Genomic DNA, 20,779 nt, shown 5'->3' on the forward strand with positions numbered 1-20,779 from the left:
GGGAAATTAAAAATCGAACGGCTCAAACGTTGTGATGCAAAGGGAAAAAAGGTGCGCAGATTCTTAAGAATTCAGAGTGAAATATGATTTTTGAACGAACCTGCTCAATTTACGTTCTCTTTTTAGAATTTCGAAAAACAGCGGTTATAAAAGATTTTTACAAATTTTAATTCAATTAATTTAATTCTGACGTTTCAACAGATCCTGTGGCAATGTTACCATCATGTTGCCATCCATCCTTTTGCCTAATAAATCCTGTTAGAAAATCCATTTTTTACTTTACAAAAAGTACATTTAATGAATCCCCATTGATTTCAATTAGATGCATTTACAAAAATTTAGCACGAATAATGTCGGTTTGAATGCACATTAGTGCGTAACCGAGCCTGTTACAACAATTTTATGAAGTTTTCAAAAGTCTTCATTCATTATTATGATTTATATTCAAATAATTAATAACACAAAACATTTCTTTCCAGAATTATCACGACTTATGTCAGATTCATTAAATGAACCTATGGATGTAGATCACGATGAACGATTTAATATTTCTGTAGAGCAGCACCTTCATATTAGAGTTCAGGGACCGGGCTCTAGTGTCATTGATGATATTCCTATACAATCGCGTTCAACGGGAGAACAGAGTGCACAATCGCGTTCTTTTGCCACTTCCTCTTCTTCTTCGGCTTCTTCAGTTACCAGTCATACAAGTAAATTTGTTTTCCTCATATTTATATATTGTAATTGAAATCATCTGAACTTTTATTTAAATATCTTTTTACAGGCAAATTTTTCAAGTGTGCTACGACGAAATTTCTGCCGCCATATTCAAAATGTCCCCCACTGGAAAGAAAAACAACGGTTCTTGAAGAACTGCTCAGTAGAATGGTGAATTCTCTCGAGTTGTCTGATTCTTCAGATGTTTCTAATTCTTCAGATGCTTCTGATTCTTCGGGCGATGAAATGGGTAAACTTCAGATGCCTCGAACGCAACTTGAATCAGCCCCTTCAGGTTCATCAACATCAAAGAATTTGCCCAATTTCAATTGTTTAGATGCTTCTAATTCTTCAAGCGATGAAATTGATGAACTTCAGATGCCTCAAACACAAACTGAAATAGCTCCTTCAGGTTCATCAACATCAAAGAATTCGGGTAATACCTCAGTCACCGATACAGATTGCTTCAACCTAAATGCCTTAAAAGATTATATATTAAGTGGCGGAGATACTTTGATGTTTAAAGAGTCCGGCTTAAAAATTTGGGAAGTCATCATCATAATTCTTGGGACTTCCACGCGATTTAGTTTGAGTTATAAGGGGCGCCGGGCTTTAATTGAGCCAACTAAACTTTTGGCTGGGCCGGAGTTTTCGTCTTGGGATATCAGTGATTATTATTTGTCGAAAATATTTGATCCGCCTGAAGATGTAATAAATTATCATTTTTATTGCGAAGTATGCTGTCAAGAATTGAAAAAGCCCATGGTAAAAAAGAAATTTAAAAAACACAAGATAACCTGTCAAAAGTGCTTGAAGAAAAATTCTCTTTCAATGAGATCGCCTAACTATTTTCTATCAATTGACATTAAGTATCAAATTGCATCGCTCCTAAAAATGCAAACTGTGAAGGATAGTTTGTTCAGCAATTTACAGAAATCGAAACCACGTATGGATGGAGTTATCCGAGATGTCCATGATGGATTGCTGTATAGAAACTTAAGTGCAGATGTGTCCGACGATTGCATTCTGCTAACCTGCATTTTCAACACTGATGGAGCACATATGAATGAAAGCTCCAAGGATTCATTTTGGCCGAAGCTAGTAATTATTAACGAACTGTCCGCAAATGTGCGATTTCGCCATCCGTTATTAGCAGGTTTGTGGATTGGGAAAAAAGAACCTTCCGCGGAAATGATGACTACGTATATGAAATCGTTTGTTGAACGACTGAATAATTTGGAAACTACTGGCTTTACGTTGACTATAGATGAAAAACCGGTCCGCTTTCTACTTCGGCCTCTTGTTTGTACCGTCGACAGCGTCGCTCGTCCCGTCTTACAGAACAGAGTTCAATTCAACGGTTACTATGGATGCTCATGGTGCAAATCTGTCGGTGTACATAAGTTTGGATGCATGCGATTCTTAATGGAGGAAAAAGAACCGCTTTTGCGATCTCATAAGGATCATTTGAAAAATATGAAATCTATATTAAAAGTACTTGAAGAACAAAAAGAAGGAAAACTGCCAGTATCGCCACAAGGAGAAGAAGAAGAAGAAGAAGAAGAAGAAGAAGAAGAAGCTATGACCGAGGAAGAAAAAGAAGGACACGACACAGACGCAGAGATAATGCAAGAAATTTTATCAGAACAAAGTGATAATGAAAATGTGGAAGAAGAAGAGGCCTATGGATCGAAAACAAGGAAGAGAAGAAAAAAGAAAGTTTCGTCAATAAATGGCGTCAAGGGATTCTCTGTCCTGACAGAATTAATGGGAATGGACATGGTGTGGTCTTTTATGAGGGATTATCTTCATGGAGACTTAATTGGTGTCGTGTTACACTTATGGAAAACATGGATTAATTCAAAAAGTCCGATACGACTCACACAAACGCAGCAATACGAAATAAACGAACGTTTGATTAAAATGACCCCGCCCAATGTAATTCACAGACTCGTGTGACCATTGACAAGAGAGAAATGTAAGTGGAAAGCCTCAGAATGGTGTAGCTGGTTATTATTTTACTCTATTCCATGCCTGAGTGGCATTCTCGATGATTACGCTCTACAGCACTTCGCTTTATTTGTAAAGAGTATATTCACGTTGCTGCAGACGAATATAGCCGAAGAAGAGTTACGGGAAACGGAACACGATCTTTTCCAATTTGTCTGTATATTTGAAATTCTATACGGCGACAGACTTGTGACATTTAATGTTCATAGTGTAAAGCATTTGGTTCAATGCGTCAGGTGTTGTGGTCCGCTTTGGTCAGGATCAACTTTTCCTTTCGAAAATGCCATTTACTTTTTAAAGTGGCGTGTGCATGGACCGATGGGCGTCTATGAACAAATGTCGAAGAATACATTGCAAGCAAATATATATCAAAGCCTTGTATCGGAATTAGTTGAATCGCCTACAGTTCTCGCATATTGTAATTCACATTTTTCAAGACAGGAAGTTTCATCTTTTTGCCGCACTGACGACGTTGTTTTAATAGGTAAAGCTTCAATTGATCCTACCTTACCTTCATATGATGATAAGACGATCCTTTGCTTTAGTAGATGCATCTTCTCGAATATGGTAATTCATACTAAAGAGTACGATAAGCCGCATAAATCTAATAATAGTGTTTTCGCCTTGATACCAAACAATTTGTACAAGTTATAAATTTAATGCTATACGATAAAGAAGCCTATGCAGAAGTTAATTATTATGCAGTAAATAATGTAATTATGCGTAAAACAATACTAGATGACGACAGTGTCCTACCACCAATTGATGATGTTCATCTGAATCATGTGTATAAGGTAGAAGGGCGCGCAAATAAAGAATTTATCAAAATTAAAGCCTTAAAAGAAAAATGTGTTCTCATACAGTGTGGCGACAATACTTACATATCTACGTTACCAAATACAGTTGAAATTCAATAGAGAAATGGTTAACAAACGTACGAATAAGGAAATATGTACATGAAGACTCACAGACTGGAAATTACTGTTTTTTTCCTAAATCAAATTTTGTTCTACACATAGTTAATGTTCACTGTACAAACTATTTTTTGCGAAAATATATTACTTTTTATAGCAATTCAATATTTTATTTTATTAAGTAGGAATTTTTAACCAATTAATTTAATTCCGGCGTTTACTCAAGCACCTAATAGTACCTTTGAGAGAAGTACTTCTAGCACATTGATTAAAGCAGATCCCAATAGGAACCTATTAGAGCTTCCTATAACACATCGCTTCGAATTTGAAGCTGAATAATTCCATTTCGAAGGTCCAATAAAATACCTAATAAACCCTGCCAGGGAAGCAATTTCGTACTTTGAGCACTATATGAATAAAGCATAACCCAATACTGCCGTACAAACTATAAAGATACATAAGAGACATTGCCGTTTAGGTCGACTTCTTCATTGCCAAGTTTAAGAGAAGCACTCTAAGCGGCAATGTCACTTATGTATCTTTTTAGTTTGTGCGGCAGAATAGGTACCTATTAGACCCGCTTAAAACACATCACTTAGAACTTTAAGCCGAATAATTTCAGTTCAGATGTCCAATACAATATCTAATAGAACCTTTAAGGAAGGCAGTTTCGTACTTGTAGCACTTGCAATGAAGCAGAACCCAATATGTACCTAGTAGAGCCGCTTAAAACACATCACTTCGGATTTTAATCCGAATAATTTGATTCCGAAGGTCTACTCAAGTACCGAATAGAACCTGTTAGGAAAGCAATTTCGTACTTGTAGCATTTGAAGTAAAACGGATCCTAATAGGTTCCTAATAGAGATACTTGAAACACTTCACTTAAAATTTTAATCCAATAATCAATTATCCCAACATATAACTAAAGTACTTAATAGAACCCATTCGGGTAGCAATACCGTACTCCTAGCACTTCGAATAAAGTCGATCCTAATAGGGACCTAACAGAGCCGCTCTAAATATATTTCTTCGAATTTTCATCCGATTAATTTGATTCCAACAGGCTACTAAAATGCTACTAGGATCTGTTAGAAAAGCAATTTCGTACTTGGAGCATTTGGAACAAAGCCGATCCTAATAGGCACCTTATAGAGCCAAATAAAACACATCACTTCGAATTGGAAACCGATTCATGATTCCAACATACCACTAAAGTACCTAATAGAACCGTTAGAAGATCAATTTCGTACTTTTAGCACTTGGAACAAACCAGATCCTAATAGGTGGCTAATAGAGCCGCATAAAATATATTTCTTCGAATTTTAATCCGAATAATTTTATTTCGAAAGTCTTCTCAAGTATCTAATGGAACCTGTTAGGGAAGAAATATCGTATTTGTAGCACTTGAAATAAAGCAGATCCTAATAGGTACCTAATGGAGCCGCTTAAAATATATTTCTTTGACAGATAATCCTATTAATTCGTTTCCAAGATCCCACTAAAATATCTAATAGAACTGTCGGGGAAGCAAATTTGTATTTCGAGCACTATACGAATAAAGCAGATCTTAATAGGTACCTATTAGACCTGCTTAAAATACATCACTTCGAATTTTTTTCGGATAATTTAATTTGAAGATCCAATAAAATACCTCATAGAACATGTTAGGGTAGCATTTTCGTATTTGTAGCATTTTGAATAAATCAAATCCTAATAGGCACCTCATAGATCCGCTTAAAACACATTACTTAGAACTTTAATCCGGGTAACTTCGTAACGAAATCCAATAAAATATCTAATAGAACCTATTAGAAAAACACGTTTATACTTAGTAATTTCAAGTAAAAAAAAATACCTCATTGTATCCACTTAGATCCTATTAGAAAAATTGAACAAAAAAACATAAGTACCGAATAAGACCGGCTAGAAACCAAATTAAAATAAGAAGCCTATTGAAAACCAATTAGGCCTATATAAGATACCATCTGCATCCTATGCGCTTTCTAAACAGCTTCTGCTGATACCTAACTGACATTTTTACTAGGGTATCTCTTGTCAGAATTTACGTAATTGTTATTGTTTTCTTTTCCTTCTGTGATATATTTTATATTAACTTTTCTGAGATATGGAATAAACGCTTGTCAAATATTTTAATTAATTATGTGACCTTTGTAATTACGTCCACCCCCCCTCTACCATATATTATTGTTAGATTGAGCTAGTTAGTTTTATCTACCCTAATTCGTGTTTTTGTTTTATTTCGTTTTACCTTTCTTCATTTTTGGTTATTTTATTAATTTTTTCTTCCTTTTATTAATTTGTTCTATTGTTCGTTTGAAAATGGGGTATATCTTTTTGACTGAAGTTGGTGAGGTTTCCCCTTTATCTTTTGTCCTGAAACGTCAAATTGTTCAGTGAGTTTGCCTATCCCTTTCGGAACGTAAGTTCCGGTTACCTTTATCTTTCTTCACAGCTCGGTCAAGGGGATTTACTTCTGTCCCATGCAAGGACTGGCACCCAAAAATTTCAGTTGCGTTATAGGTACAAATTATTTCTTTGACTGTTATCTTGAGTCACCTGTTTCGTTTCACTTCATTCATTTTATTAGGGTCCATAGTGCGCTATTTAGAGAGACCACTCAATTTTCCTCCTTCGCTATGGACTCGCTGAGCTGATAACTTCACTTCGTGAACTATTGTGCTGTTATTTCACTCACTGAGTGGTAGAGAATAGCCTTGGATGGGCCTCGGTCGTTGTCGTAGCTGGTGTTGAATTACCTGTAAAATTCGAAAATTAGTGTTAAATTCATGTCGACTATAAAAACTTTAATTTATACCTACTCAATTTGTAAAGGTGAATGAGGGTTATATATTTGTAGAGAGTGGCAAAAAATCTGGATGAAATAAAATGTACAAAAATAAACTATTCAAAATTATTTACAAAGTCAATATTTACAAAAGTATTAAAATGCTCAAAAAAGATACACCATTTTCTCGTTTGCAGGTAGAATATTTCGTACCTCGATTTTCGAGTTAAGTAGCATACGTAATAATTTTTCCTTTGTTCTTACAATATCTGTTTGAGGTAAATTATTTCGCTGAACAAACTTGCCCCAGAAAGAGTTAAGGCATAATTTTGGCACGGATCGCAACCCAGGATTTTTATTAATTTGACCACGATCGAGTTTTATTCCTTCTGCCTGTTATATTGTCGTAGGTATTAACTTTTGAAACCTCATCGATACAATGTGATGTCCACCCACTCACTTTTTGTTTAATTTTCAAGAACATATTTATATATGTTGCGAAAAGACCACCCTTGTGAATGGATGGATCATATTGAATAACCCGACTTTGCTAAGATCATAATTTGGTTCTGTAAATGATTTACATTCATCAGAACCGCTGTATAATGTTGGATGTCCTATAGGAAACATGCCGAGGGTGTCACGAGGGTTTAATATTTTTTCTAGTTTTGGGCGGGATGCTGTTTTAAAAATTAAGTCAGATTTTTGTCCTCTTTTTTCAAACGTCTGAAATCGCATTCCCATATTTCTGTGACTTCGTAAACATATCTTCTAATTTTAGAGGTTAGAGAGCGTATACGTTCATCACAATCATTCATAATTCCCCAGATTTTCCGTCTATTTTAAATCTACTCATGTTATTACATCGTTTGCAACCATGCCAAAAACAGCCGTGAAACTGGAAAATATGACGGGGTCCGTAATCATCTTCCCGAAAGTACCCGCCTACAATAAGCCCTTCATAAAGAGGACACTCTCCACCCCTACCAGCTTGTTGAATCTCTACTCCAAGTTCTCGTTCCATAAATAAAAGCCATTCGATGGCAACTTTAGACTGCTTATCACCGTACCTCTAGCCACCTTGTGGTATAATCCCTATTGTCTGCTCTCGTAAAAAATGCTTCCGAAAAAATAAATTGCAAGCCGATGCAATCGTGGGTGACTCTGTAGAAGGGCAAACATTTCCACATTCCAGAACTATCTTACGAAACGCAATACATGCACAACTTAATATATTCAAATCATTTTTGTGATTAGATACCAGTTCATGCCAAAATTAAACTGGTCGTTCGGATCAATATTTTTTTCCTTGTACCATTTTAAAAATTCCTTTTTTTATATATAAAAAAAATAAAGAATAAAATTCAATTGAAGGAAGAGGACCACAATAATTTTTATTTTCCGGGATGTTAAATAAATGTGGGAATGTTTCCTTTTTTCACTTATACATCCTGGTCCAAACGAAGCTGGTAAAGCACTAAGAGGGAGCTGGAAATAGTTCGAACTATCTATAAATACTGTATGTTCGACACAACTTAGACGCGTAAGATCAATTCTGAGGCCAGATTTGGATTCAGCGGCTCAAAATCCATAAAGGTAGCGTAGTCAATTGTTTCGTCCAGACAACTTTATTGTATAGCCTGTGTAACCAGAAATTCCTAAACTTTTCCCTATATTTCCCTGTTTAGGGAAAAACTGAGACGTGTAGGAGAAATTCTGTGCCCAGATTTGGATTTAGCGGCTTAAAATTCATAAGGATAGCCTAGTCACTTGTCTCGTGCAGACAAATTTGTTGTGTGACCTGTGTGACGAGAAAATCCATAGAATTTTCCCTACTTTTTGCATCTAGGGGAAAACTGAGACGCGTAGGACAAATTCTGAGGCCATATTCGGATTCAGCAGCTAAAAATCCATAAGGGTAGCCTAGTCACTTGTCTCGTACAGATAAATTTTTTTTGTGGGCCTGTGTGATCTTTTTAAAATTTAAAACTGGACGAAGTGTAAAAATCTAAAAAATCTCGCATCGGATTTTACCCTTAAACACAAATTCACGTATCAAACCGTATCATACGTATCATACCTGATGAGCTACGCAAAGATTTACCTTATGCTCATTTACGCCATCATCCGCGGCGAGTGTTTCTCCCTGTTGCGTTTCGAAATCATAAAAAATAAAAATCACAGGTTCCGAAATGCTAGAGTTATCATCACCCACACGATCGCGTATGGGCTTCATAAAGCATTCGTGATTGTGTTCACGATCACACTTGCATAACCTACAAAAACTGAACCCACATTTATGATTTTTATCTAAGATCGGACCTGTTATTGTATCCCTTGTTACAGGGTGTACAAAAAACTCGAGAGGATGCAGCCCCTGTGAAATTTAAAATAGGGTGATAATGATTGGTACCATCATTATATAAAAGATGTATAATATATGTGGGAACCTCACCTTTTTCGATGAAGCGTGTAGTACCATCAAAAAATTTTACCACAAACAATTGAACGCGGGAGGCATAAATTATCGGTATTAAGTATACTTAAAATAGATCTTTTCTTAAGTACATCAAAGGTCAATTTCCCCCACCGCCCGCCTACTGGGTTATTTACGCAGTCGATTATTAATTTAAAAGTATCGTCAACGCGGAACTCGGCGACGCTTTGAGTGACCCTGAAAATTAAATTCTACAAATCCTCAAAATGACAATCAAGAGCATATCGAAATGATAGACCCGCATCATCCTGCGTAAAACTGTCGGCTATAAATTTAATACCCATTAAATCACGCGGTTTATATGGACCTATAATAAATTGAAATATTTCTTGCACAGCCGATTCGAGCCACTATATAGTAGAAAATGTTTCGTCCGGTTTGTAGCGGAATCGCAATTCCATTTCGCTACCCTGTAAACCGATATGTGAATAATTTTTATTTTTCTTACTTATAATTAAAAATTTTGAATTAGACGGCCATTCTCCACCCTGGCTAGACTATGCATCATCCTGACTGTCCTCTCCGCTGAGATATGTCTCTATTGTATCTTGCTATCTCTCGGATAAATATCGTGAAAAAAATGCTTTTACCCCAAAAATAAATCATAAAAATATTAATATTTGTGAAAAATACTATCAGTAAAATATTATTTTTTAATAAAAAAATGAAGCTACAACATTTCTTGAAACTTTAAAAAAATTTAATTTTTAATAAATTTGAAATTTTTAATTATTTTTTTATTTTTAAATAGATTTTAAGTGTTTAAATAATTTTAAATTTTTGAATAAATTTTTTATTTCTACGAAAATTTTTAATTTTTCAAATAAATTTTTTTAAATAAATTTGAAATTTTTTACTTTTGAGTAAATGTTTAATTTTTAAGTAAATTTTTTATTTCGAAATCTTGAAAAAAAATTTTTAATTTTTAAATTTTTAACTTTAAATGAGTCTTTAATTTTTTCATTCTTTATAACACCTGAAAATATTTCAACTTTACTCTAAAAGTCAATCAATAAAATATCACTGATTCGTATTCAAATCCACTGTTTTCTCAGCGTCTCTTTTCTTACGATTTAAAACAGTGAAAATCTAACGCGAATCAGTGGAAACTCACTGAAAAGATTGAAAAATCGAGCAATATTTGACTTAATTACTAATGGATTTACACTTATATAAATCGCAAGAAGAAAGTCAATGATAATCACTAAATTCAGAATAAAATGAAAATGAAACAACTTTTATTTTTTAACAGAGATTAAAACTAGTGACTTACCTATTTCATCAGCCCTCTCAAAATATGACCGTTTAATTGCTTCCCTGTCCTCGAATTCATTTGAATCGTCCTCATCCATATTTGTATAAAAATCTCGGAGTCTGTCGAGTTGGATGTGCCGGTCATGAATCGCCCTCCTTCGAACCATAACCATTTCCTGCACAATCACATTATCTCCAATGATTTTAAACACGCGATCGATCCCGACTTCATCGAGGAATATCAGGAGAAATTTAAGGAATAACCTTAACTCTCATTCCTGAAAGTCTCCTGACATTCATGAGCTGAACAGGGTGGATATATAAAAAACACTAAAGATACATGCTGTAGTGGGAGGATTCAGGCGTTTACAAGAACTATCTATCATATTGAAGAAAATTGTGAAGAAGTGGGAAATGTAGACAATTTTTTAATTTCGAGAAACGCTATTGACAATGACCTTCAGACTAATCATAAGCTTTGCCACACCTCCAAACTTTTTCATGGGAACCATCATCAGAGTTTACTCACAAATGATAAAATCTCAAAATATGGTCAAAAGTATTAGACAACTACCAGCCAGTTTATTCTTTAAAAGAAGTTGTATACCCTGAAAATACATGGCAATCTTTATTACGGACTCCTCGCATAATGCAATAGAACTCTATCATAATCAGCAGCAGGCTGGACGACTAGACTGCAGTCTGACCCGTGTTTGTACAGTAGGTACCTAGAGAGAGAAAGAGCGAGAGAGGATTACCTATGTCTGAATAGAATTCGAGGGTGCCTATCATGAATATTTAGACACGCAACTGTGGTAGAGTTTGCACACAAAGGATAATAACCTAAGTGCTTTGCTACAGATAAATGTTTTAAAATTAAAAAAAGATTTTTGAAACGATTAATTATTACCCAAATAGCTAAAAAACATTTGCATGTCCATCGCAGCGAGGCGGTAAAGATTGTCTGTAAAATATCTCAGCATCACAGTACCGCCAGCTCGCTATTTATCTGTATTACAATGCTATCTATGATTACAATCTCTTGGAATCAGTATCATGAATTATGCAGTCCATGGCTGAAATTATGGAAATATTTAACGAATATGTTTAATTTATATTTTCTAAAGCCAATTAACTGTATTTGAACTATTTTATTGTAATCATCAATTTTAAGTTCTCATATTCAGTGTCTAACTACATTTTTCCCATTCATAAGAGTATAAAATATATTAAGATGCATGCGTCGAATATATACCTCCACCAAGCGCCTCTCTTTCAAGTCAAAGGATTCTTATTGGTTAAAGACGTATGGCGTCATAGCTTCTCACCCCACGCGTGTAAGACAGCCATGTGTGAGCTATAAAAACTGCAGCGCGGGACAAAACCATCAGTTTTCCTCTGAAAATTTAAACATATAACATATCGCAGTCTCTAAGGCAAACGATGGAATATGTCGTCAACCATTGTGAAGACTCACAAGATTTATTGGTGAAAAGTGTATAAAAAACGAATTTGTCCTCCAGATATGTCATCATCTGAAAGTGTAACAGTAAAAAAAGCAAAATATTCACCTCGTCAACCTCTGATTCATGCAACAAGCTATGAATTGAATAACTCTTCTTCAAAAAAGATTATTCTTGGTTTGCAAATTCAAGTGGATGGTTCATTTGACCCAGTTACACGAATCTTGTACAATAAATCCCGTGGAATATCCTTCAATCGTAATGAATGGCTTCAATTACAACAAAAATTCGATCTAATTTTTTCCTACTTGGAGGATCGAAGCAGTGACAATAACTCCAACTTTAGTTCTTTACCGATTAAAATTGGCCGTTATAACCTATTATAACCTATAGCGAGACGCAAGGAAAAAATTAAAAACTCTATGTCCCTGGAATTGTTCTTCAAGCACCTACATTTTAAGGTCTCGTCAACATTTTCGTTTGCATCGATGAACGCATCAGAAGTATGGAACGGTTATTATCGAATGTCAAGCTCTGCAAGGATTTTTGCGTAGAGGAATCAAGTGCTTATTTTTTGGCAGAGAAAATATGCAGACCTTCTAGTGAATTTATGCGTAAAATTGTAAATGTTAATTTTGACTACTTTAACCAACAGGTAAAATCCAAATTGTCGCCGGATTTTGCGAATTAAAATTTTCAACTTTTATTTGACGCAATAATATGTATTTTAAATACTCAAATTACAAACCAAATGAAAGATAATGTGTAAAACATTTTTAAAAACTAATGACTGTTAAGAAGTTTTTTAGCAGCTTCTGTCCACATATTTAATTTAAAAATATGTCGGTCATATGTTTTTAATAATTCTCCTATAGAAAAAATATTTTGCATATTAAAAAAAAATAGTTTGGGCAAAATTTCAATGATAAATTGTATGATTTTTAATGGTCGAAAATGAAAGTCTACATTTATATCGCCGATTGTAAGCATTTCTACGTCTATATTTCTCTATTGTGTGTGTATGTGTATGTATGTATGTATGTGAGTGCAATATTTGAGAATACGTGTATGCATTTCAAATGAAAATATTACAAGAGATTATTAAACAAATTTTGAAACTGTTATCTCCCTCACGCCCATTTTTCTGAAACTAAAATAAAAAATGCTTTTAGTTAATATGATATTTTTTTATTTCCCTGAATCGCCTGATGATAAGCTGATGCATGCGATCCGGGAACGCGGATGCCGACTACCAGCTGATTATCGGCATGCAAACCAGGCTCAAATAAGTTTAAAAAGCCTGGTCCGTGCGCGGAACCGAAAATAGCTTACATAGGTTCGATGGTTCTTCACCGAAAAAAGATGATATAGGTTCCACACTGGTCTCGCTTACAAGCTAGTTATTTTTTCAAAAAATACAATTTCTTTAACTACGTGATTTTACTATGAATGATAAACTATTAGGAATTATACATCAGTATAGAAAATGGATCCTCATTAGCAACACCCTATCACTGCTATGGTTTGCGGGCTAAATGGTTGTGGGAAAACTTGTTTTGTCAAAAAATTCTTGAGCTATATCGATGTCATGTGTAATACACATTTTGAACGTATTCTTTTTTACTATTCAAAATTATCGATGATCATATGCGTGAATCTTCAAATAATAAGATTGTAGATCTTTTTACTAAAGGCAGTCACCATAAAAATCTTAATGTTATTTTTATCTAACACAATTTATTTCATCAGGGACATGGACAAAGAGATATATTACTGAATACGAATTATATTGTTGTTTTTTAAAAATTCTCGAGACCGAGCTCAATTTCAGCATCTTGCTCGACAAATATATCCGGAAAACCCTGGCTTTTTACAAGAAGCCTATCAGGACGCAACACCTAAACCTCCTGATTACCTTCTTCTCCATTTAAAACAGTCTACACCCGATAATTTTCGTTTTAGAACAAATAGCTTTCCAACCGATGGATTTTCATATGTGTACACAGCTGTCAAAAATATAAAAGGAGCTCGAGTTGATGAAACAACAGTTATACGTTTGTAATGGCGTTAAGTGCACGTAAACATATTGGTGAAAAAAACACAGTAGCATTGCATGCACTCTGTCGACTTGATTGTAATCAACGAAAAGCGATTCTGAACACCGCTAATGCAAAACTCGTAAAATATATATGTGAGTGTGCTCTAAATATTTTGACAGGGAATATACATTTAAAAACGCATGAAAAATACAGGTTAAAAAGCATAAACATACTTTAGGAAAATTGGCAACATCGAAGGGTAATTGGAGAAATAAAAAACGATTTATCATTCAGAAAGGTGGATTTTTACCTTTATTACTCGCTTCTATTATCGGTAGTCTTCTCTGAAATAATTTCAGCACAGCTAAATCACAACTGTAAATATCCTTTTTCCATTTAGCAATTATGGCACATTCGAGAAAGATGGTTTTAGTGTCGAGCAAGCAGGTAGAAAAATGTCTACAACAAGGTTTCGGATCAGAGAATAATACTGTAAATACGAAAGCGCACGCTTCTTCGATGAATCCTCTAGATAATATCTTCTCTGGTGCTAACTAGAAAGTTTCCAATCATAATAATACGACCCAAGCTCCAGATAATATTATGACCAGACTCGATGCTGAAATAAGTCAAATATTACATTCTCCATTTTTGAAAGATGAGTATGAAAAATGGAAAATGTATCGAAAAGTTTTACGAAAATTTTTATTTTTTACCCAGGAAACATGGAAGCATAAAAAACCAATTAAAGAACAGGATAATCAGAGAGATGAAAATATAAGTGATTCAAGTAATTTCAATTATAATGTTAATGAGGAGGGGGAAGATTATTTAAATAATACTGATTATACTATTGTAACTATTCAAAAAAATTTCAAAAATAAAGGAATTGTTTTACTCCAACGACTTTTTCAACCAGATATGCAAAAAAGTGTAAAATGGGATTCACATGGTTCTCTCTTTATAGATAGTAAAAGTGTAAAAAATGCAAATATCAATGGTCTAATAAACGGTGCATTGAGATTTTGAAAAAATGGTGAAACCGGCGGGCCGAGACCAGTTTTCCATGATAGTTCGTGAAATCGAGAGAGAGAGAGAGAAAGAGAGAGATAGTCGATGTAGTCCCAAACTATCGCCTGGACTTTATGACTTACTAATGACGAAAGACGAAGACGTCATTAGTGCTAACGAGGTATACAGAGGGCTCATAGGTCGAGAAACGGTAGCAGCCAGTGGAGAACATTGTTTCTGAAACCATGAAATTGTTAGAAGAAATATATTTGGTCCCATCCCATGAAGCCTCTTACTCAGGTATTGACAAACTTGCAAACACTGTGCGTGGAAGAGTCTCACATGCAAAGGTGGTAGATTGGTTAAAATCTCAAGACTCACATAATCTATACATACCAATTCATCGACATTTCTTAAGAATAAATTACCAAATATCAAATATAGATGATTTGTGGGAAGCAGATTTAGTTAATTTAAAACATTTAAAAGATTCCAATGATGGATATCAGTATCTACTGGTGGTCATTGACGTGCTGAGCGTTCTCTTTTCTGTCTACAGAGCGATATAGGAAAGGAATTTCTCGGTGCAGGATTTCAAAATTTTTTATCGACACGGGGTATAAGATTTCGCTCTGTCCGTGATATAAAAAGTTAAGGTTTCTGTAGTCACACGACTTTTAATCATACACTAAAAGAACGTATGTGGTGCTATTTTACGCAGAGTAATACTCATCATTACATTGATGTTTTATAACAGATTTTACAAGGCTATAATAATGCACGACATTCTAGTATACGAATGCGACCATCAGAGATGACTTTCGAAAATGCAACACACGCCGGATTAAATATTCAAAGAAAGTATGGTAGAGAAGCCTTGCATGGTAAAAAGCCAAAATATGAGGTCAGTGATAAAGTATTTGTCAAGACGATTGTATAATGTCCTTTTTACACTCACATTCTAGCGAGTGTCTAAAAACTGAACTAGATCTTTTTTCTCTTCCACCAACTCAAACATCTATTGAGAGTTCGCAATGGGACCATTACAAGCCCGTTTCATCGCTGACCGACGATTCGCCGATAGAGCTTGACATTCCAGACCATGGCGAAGAATACATAGATCTCGCGCATATAATGCTTAGTATACGCGTCAAATTGGGAACATCGACAGAAACTTCGGCAAATGCAGAAGGTCTGAAAAGTCTGAGTGTGATAAACAACTTGCTTCATTCGATGTTCAATCAGGTGGACGTATGTTTCAATCAAAAACTTTTTTCTCCTCCAAACAACGCATACGCGTACAGAGCGTACCTAGAAACATTGCTCAATTATGTTCCAGGTGGAAAAAAGAACCATCTGACTTCTGCTCTCTGGGCTGCAGATACTGCAGGAAAAATGGAAGATTTGGCCACGAAAGATACAGGCATCGATATTCGTCGAGATTATTTTGGTGCAGGAACAACAATAGATCTAATAGGTCATCTGCATTGCGACATTTTTAATCAAACTAAATTTCTTCTCAACGGAGTCGAGATGCGTCTTCGACTTGTACGTACTAAAAGTTGCTTTTTGCCTTATGAACCCTGTCAGATATGCAATTTACACGTTTTGTAAGAATCTCTCCTTGTTCGTAGCTCAAAAATAAGCCCCGGTATTTTACTAGTACACGCAAAAGGTCCATCACAAGGAACAGCAAAATACCCTATAAGAGAGTCGAGGTCAAAACGCTTACTTTACACGGAGGTATTCACGTTGAAACTCTTGATACTGTTATTCTCGGATAGTTGCCTAAAAGAATAATTATCAGTTTCGTAGCGAACAGAGCTTTCAACGGTAATAGATTACTTAATCCATTGAACTTTTAAAATTACAAGATTAATTTCTTATCTCGTTACGTCGATAGTACACAAATACTTTCGAAACCTCTACAACCAGATTTTTCCCAACAAAATCTTTACGTTGATGCTTATCACACTCTTTTCTCTGGTAATGATATTCACTTTCTTAATGAGGGTAATGATATCAATAGACATGATTACTCGCAAGGATTCTGTCGTTTTGCTTTTGATCCTACCCCTGATCTTTCTGCAAATTGTTATTCTCACTGAAATCTCGTAAAGCATGGAAGTCTACGAATAGAGGTACGTTTCGAAGAACCATTAGCAAACACCGTAAACTGTATCGTATATTCAGAATATGATAACGTTTTGGAAATTGAGGCGTCTAGATAAGTTATTGTTGACTTTGGAGGATAATAAATATTTTTTTCGGCCTTTTATTTATCGAAATTTCACACACATATGACATCCTAATGTACAAATGTGTTTACTTAGGACAGGTTTGGACAGGAAATGTCTTATCTTTTTACACTGTCACCGTTTTCTGATGAAAATTCAGCTGTGTAAGCATTGGAAAAAAGAGGTGAGCAAAAATCTTCCACATATGTCATCATATAAGCGTCTTTTTTAAGCCTACACGTCATCTTTTTTATCGTCGAAAGTAGTCTAACAAGTCGGTTAACTCCTAACGTGGCTTCTCGTGTGTGCACGACACGCTACTCTTTGTCACCGTCGTCTTCTTCGTCAAACTCATTATCAGTAAACATTATTTTTTATGTGGAAAATATTATGGATTTAGCGAATGATATTCAAGGCTTTCGTGATCTTGAAGATAACTTTATTGCAAAAGAAGTAGCCATCATTGCACTAGATTATAACTATACTGGACTATACTACGTGATGTTACAAAATCAGCTGGTCAGATATATACTAGAGGTCTGGAAAAAGCTGCACTTTTACTAGACATCACAATTAGAAAGATTATCAATCGCGAAGAATTAACCTGTCCTTCTTTTTCAAAAACTGGAATCCAATAAACATTACTGTTTTCATCACGGTGTAAAAAAAGTTACATTTTTTACATGTCCCGCCAATAACACAATTAAGCTGAAAATCAGACTTCAAAAACGAAGACTGGAAGAAATATCTCTTCGTAATTTTACTCGTTGCAGTTCGAGTACGCGGAATACGACTGAATGCTCTAAAATTAACGCTCTTGGGACAGCGTAACATCGAGGAAGGTCGCTGACAATATACAGATTACTGTTTAAAAAAATCAATCGGATCAAGATTGAGGTTTCTAATCCTGTACCAGTACAACCTTGACTTGAAAGTCTTGGAAATACCGAAGTACCGAAGGTGTGGATGAAACCGGCTGCTTTAATTTTCAACACAGATCCACACAATAAAAAAGGATCGCATTGGGTAGCTGTTTATATTGACCGAAATGGCAACGGAACGTACTTTGACAGCTATGGCCTCCCGCCTCTTATTCCTCTACATCTTTATTGTCTACGAGGAAACTGTACCCTATTCCGATGGAACCCAAGAGAGTTACAAAGTTCCGCTTCGGATGTGTGTGGCCAGTTTTGTATTATGTTCTTGCATCATATGTGCAGTAGTTTTTCTTTCCGCGATTTTACCAACATTTTCAGCAAAAATCTCGTAGAAAATAATCGCCTTGCATACATTTTTTATAAAATGATTTTAAAAAAATATAAGAATTAATCAAGTGTTTTGCATAAACCTGAAGACAGTTTGCAATGTGGTAATTATAATAAGGGATCTATTAATTCACATCTTGAATCCTGTGTTCAATCTTGCTTCACACAACTTGATACTTCATATCTAGCATAGTGTACTCACATTTAATACTGCGCGCTATGTGTTAATTTTTAAGTGTTTATCAATACGTATTTTGGCGGTAGTTTTTATTTTTTACTATAAGTGTTCAAGTATCTCTCTCTTTTTTTTCGTGCTGCGTCAATTAGGTATGGTTTAAATTTTAAGGGTTGTTTGAAAATTTTCGTTTAGAAGAGTGGAAAATGTGTGATTTATTCAATGAAATAAAATGATGTCCCAGACGACGATGGGTAATGAGTCATAATAACATAATCATAATGTTTTTTTTTTTTTAATTTTAAGTACATATATCTTTTAATTTTAAGTTAATTGTAGATTTTTTCAACTCATTAACCGGTTTTTTTACTTGTAATTAGATGTATTTTTTTTTAATTTGAAAAATAAATCTATTTTAATAGGTATAAATGTAATCCTAAACTCTTTTATTTATCATCCCATTCTTTTAGTAAATAAGCTTTATTATTCAACATTAAACATTAAAAGAATCATATTGAAATTTAATTCCTAGTTAAAATCATTATTGCATAGTCGTAGACTTCAATTTTTAGAATTGACGTCAGGGAATTCCCTTTACTCAGAAATTTATCTCCAGACGTGTGCGCAAACACAAGATAGGCATACATACATGTGTTCGCTTCAGGTTTAGTCATCAGAGATGGGGGGGGGGGGCTTTACGGAGGGTGGGTGTCTTTCATGTACTTCACATGTGCCCCCGCCCCGTGACAGGGGTCAATGACCTCGCGGCGTTGTGGAGAGGGAAGACGCCACTTTAGACAGACGGCCGAGGAGTGGGAGTAGGCTGGCGGTCGCTCCATAGTTGTACCATACTACTGATATAGTTTAATATTCCGAAAAAATTAATCAGTTAGTAATCAATTAATTAGTTCACAACATGAAAATTAATAAACAATTATTTTTATTAAAACATTCAAATAACTTTTACGTTATATTTTTGTAAAGGATAGAATTATTAATACCCTTATACGCTAATTTTCGAAAAAATTAATGTACATGTACGTACAATTTTGAAAAATGAATTCAGATACTCATTTCACATCATAAACATTTCAGAAACTATATAATTGTAATAGAGGTAGGTTAAATATAAATAAACTTTTATTATAAGACTTATATCCAATGTGCAATTCATTTGTTGCTTAATACAGGAACGTTACATTCAATCTTTACGTAATGTAATATTTTTAACAAATTAATCAGCTGATAATTAAATAATCTGTTCATTTCATAAAAAGCATTAAAGAATTATTTTCATTGAATAATTCAAAATATTATATAAATAATATCAAATATTCTATTAGACAATGTTTAAGTAGGTTATCTATTTATGTACTTAATTAAAAAAATAAAAATGTAATCCTCATGTAAATTAATATTCTGCAAAAATGTATCAAACAATTATTTTCATTGAAACAATCAAATTATTTTTATTTTACATTCTCTTTAATTCAAACCTTAATTTTTTAATACTTGGATTTATTAATCTTTTTAAATTATGCCAGGAAATTTAATTTGCAATATAATCAATTAATTAATAATTAATCAATTATTTAAAAATATAAAAAGCATTGAAGAATTATTTTCATTAATATATTCGGATAATTTTTACTTTATATTAAAATTTTTTAAAATTTCGTTACTTAAATTTTAAATAAATAATAAACTTTTATAAAAACTTTAGAAAAAAGTAAAACGTATAAATATATGTATAATTTTGACATTTTTAATTAGATAACCACTTCATACCATCGCAAACTTTTAAGAAAGTTATATAATTATAACTGACTAAAATAAAGATATTTAAAGCAGAAACAAACTTTTAATTTGGAAATTCTAGCCGACATTCGTTTACATATCCATAAAGTGAATGATCAAATAATGTAACCTATATTTAAAAGCAATTGAACTATAATCCTTACGTAATTTAATATTGTTAAAAAGGATACATCTCATAATAATTAATTGATCAGTTTAGAATATAAAAGGCATTGAATCATTCTATTAAATTCTACTTTAGAGTTTATTTCCCATGTACACCTTCGTAGGTTTTTACATATATTCATATCGTATTGGAGTAGATTGATACAAGGCTATAACAATTGCCAACTTATACCAAGCGCGGTTCTTCCTTAAGTATTTTACAGACTTTTTCCAATCTAATTCTACTTCCGTGAAATTTACTAGCAATTTTTCTCATTCAATTGTCACCGCTCCACCGATAACTTTCCTTATTGCCTCGCATGTTACTAGGCAGTCTGATAAGTCCCTGAAAAATGAAACACGGAGACGTTTTTTTGGTCAAAGTCGGTTTTATTTTTCAACATACTCTCCTTTTAGGTCGATACA

General features: G+C 34.1%; 1 protein-coding gene across 1 annotated transcript in view; it reads right to left on the minus strand.

Moving 5' to 3' along the window:
• Positions 1-10,327: 10,327 nt before the first annotated feature.
• LOC117182953 (U4/U6.U5 small nuclear ribonucleoprotein 27 kDa protein) overlaps positions 10,328-20,779 on the minus strand; it is a 68,678-nt gene continuing 58,226 nt past the window's right edge. Inside the window, exon 5 of the mRNA XM_033376096.1 lies at positions 10,328-10,377. Within this exon, the coding sequence (XP_033231987.1) occupies positions 10,343-10,377 (35 nt within the window). The 3' untranslated portion in view covers positions 10,328-10,342. The remainder of the gene's footprint in view (positions 10,378-20,779) is intronic.

This window comes from Belonocnema kinseyi, chromosome 1 (assembly GCF_010883055.1).
Source record: "Belonocnema kinseyi isolate 2016_QV_RU_SX_M_011 chromosome 1, B_treatae_v1, whole genome shotgun sequence".
Classification (NCBI taxonomy): Eukaryota; Metazoa; Arthropoda; class Insecta; order Hymenoptera; family Cynipidae; genus Belonocnema; species Belonocnema kinseyi.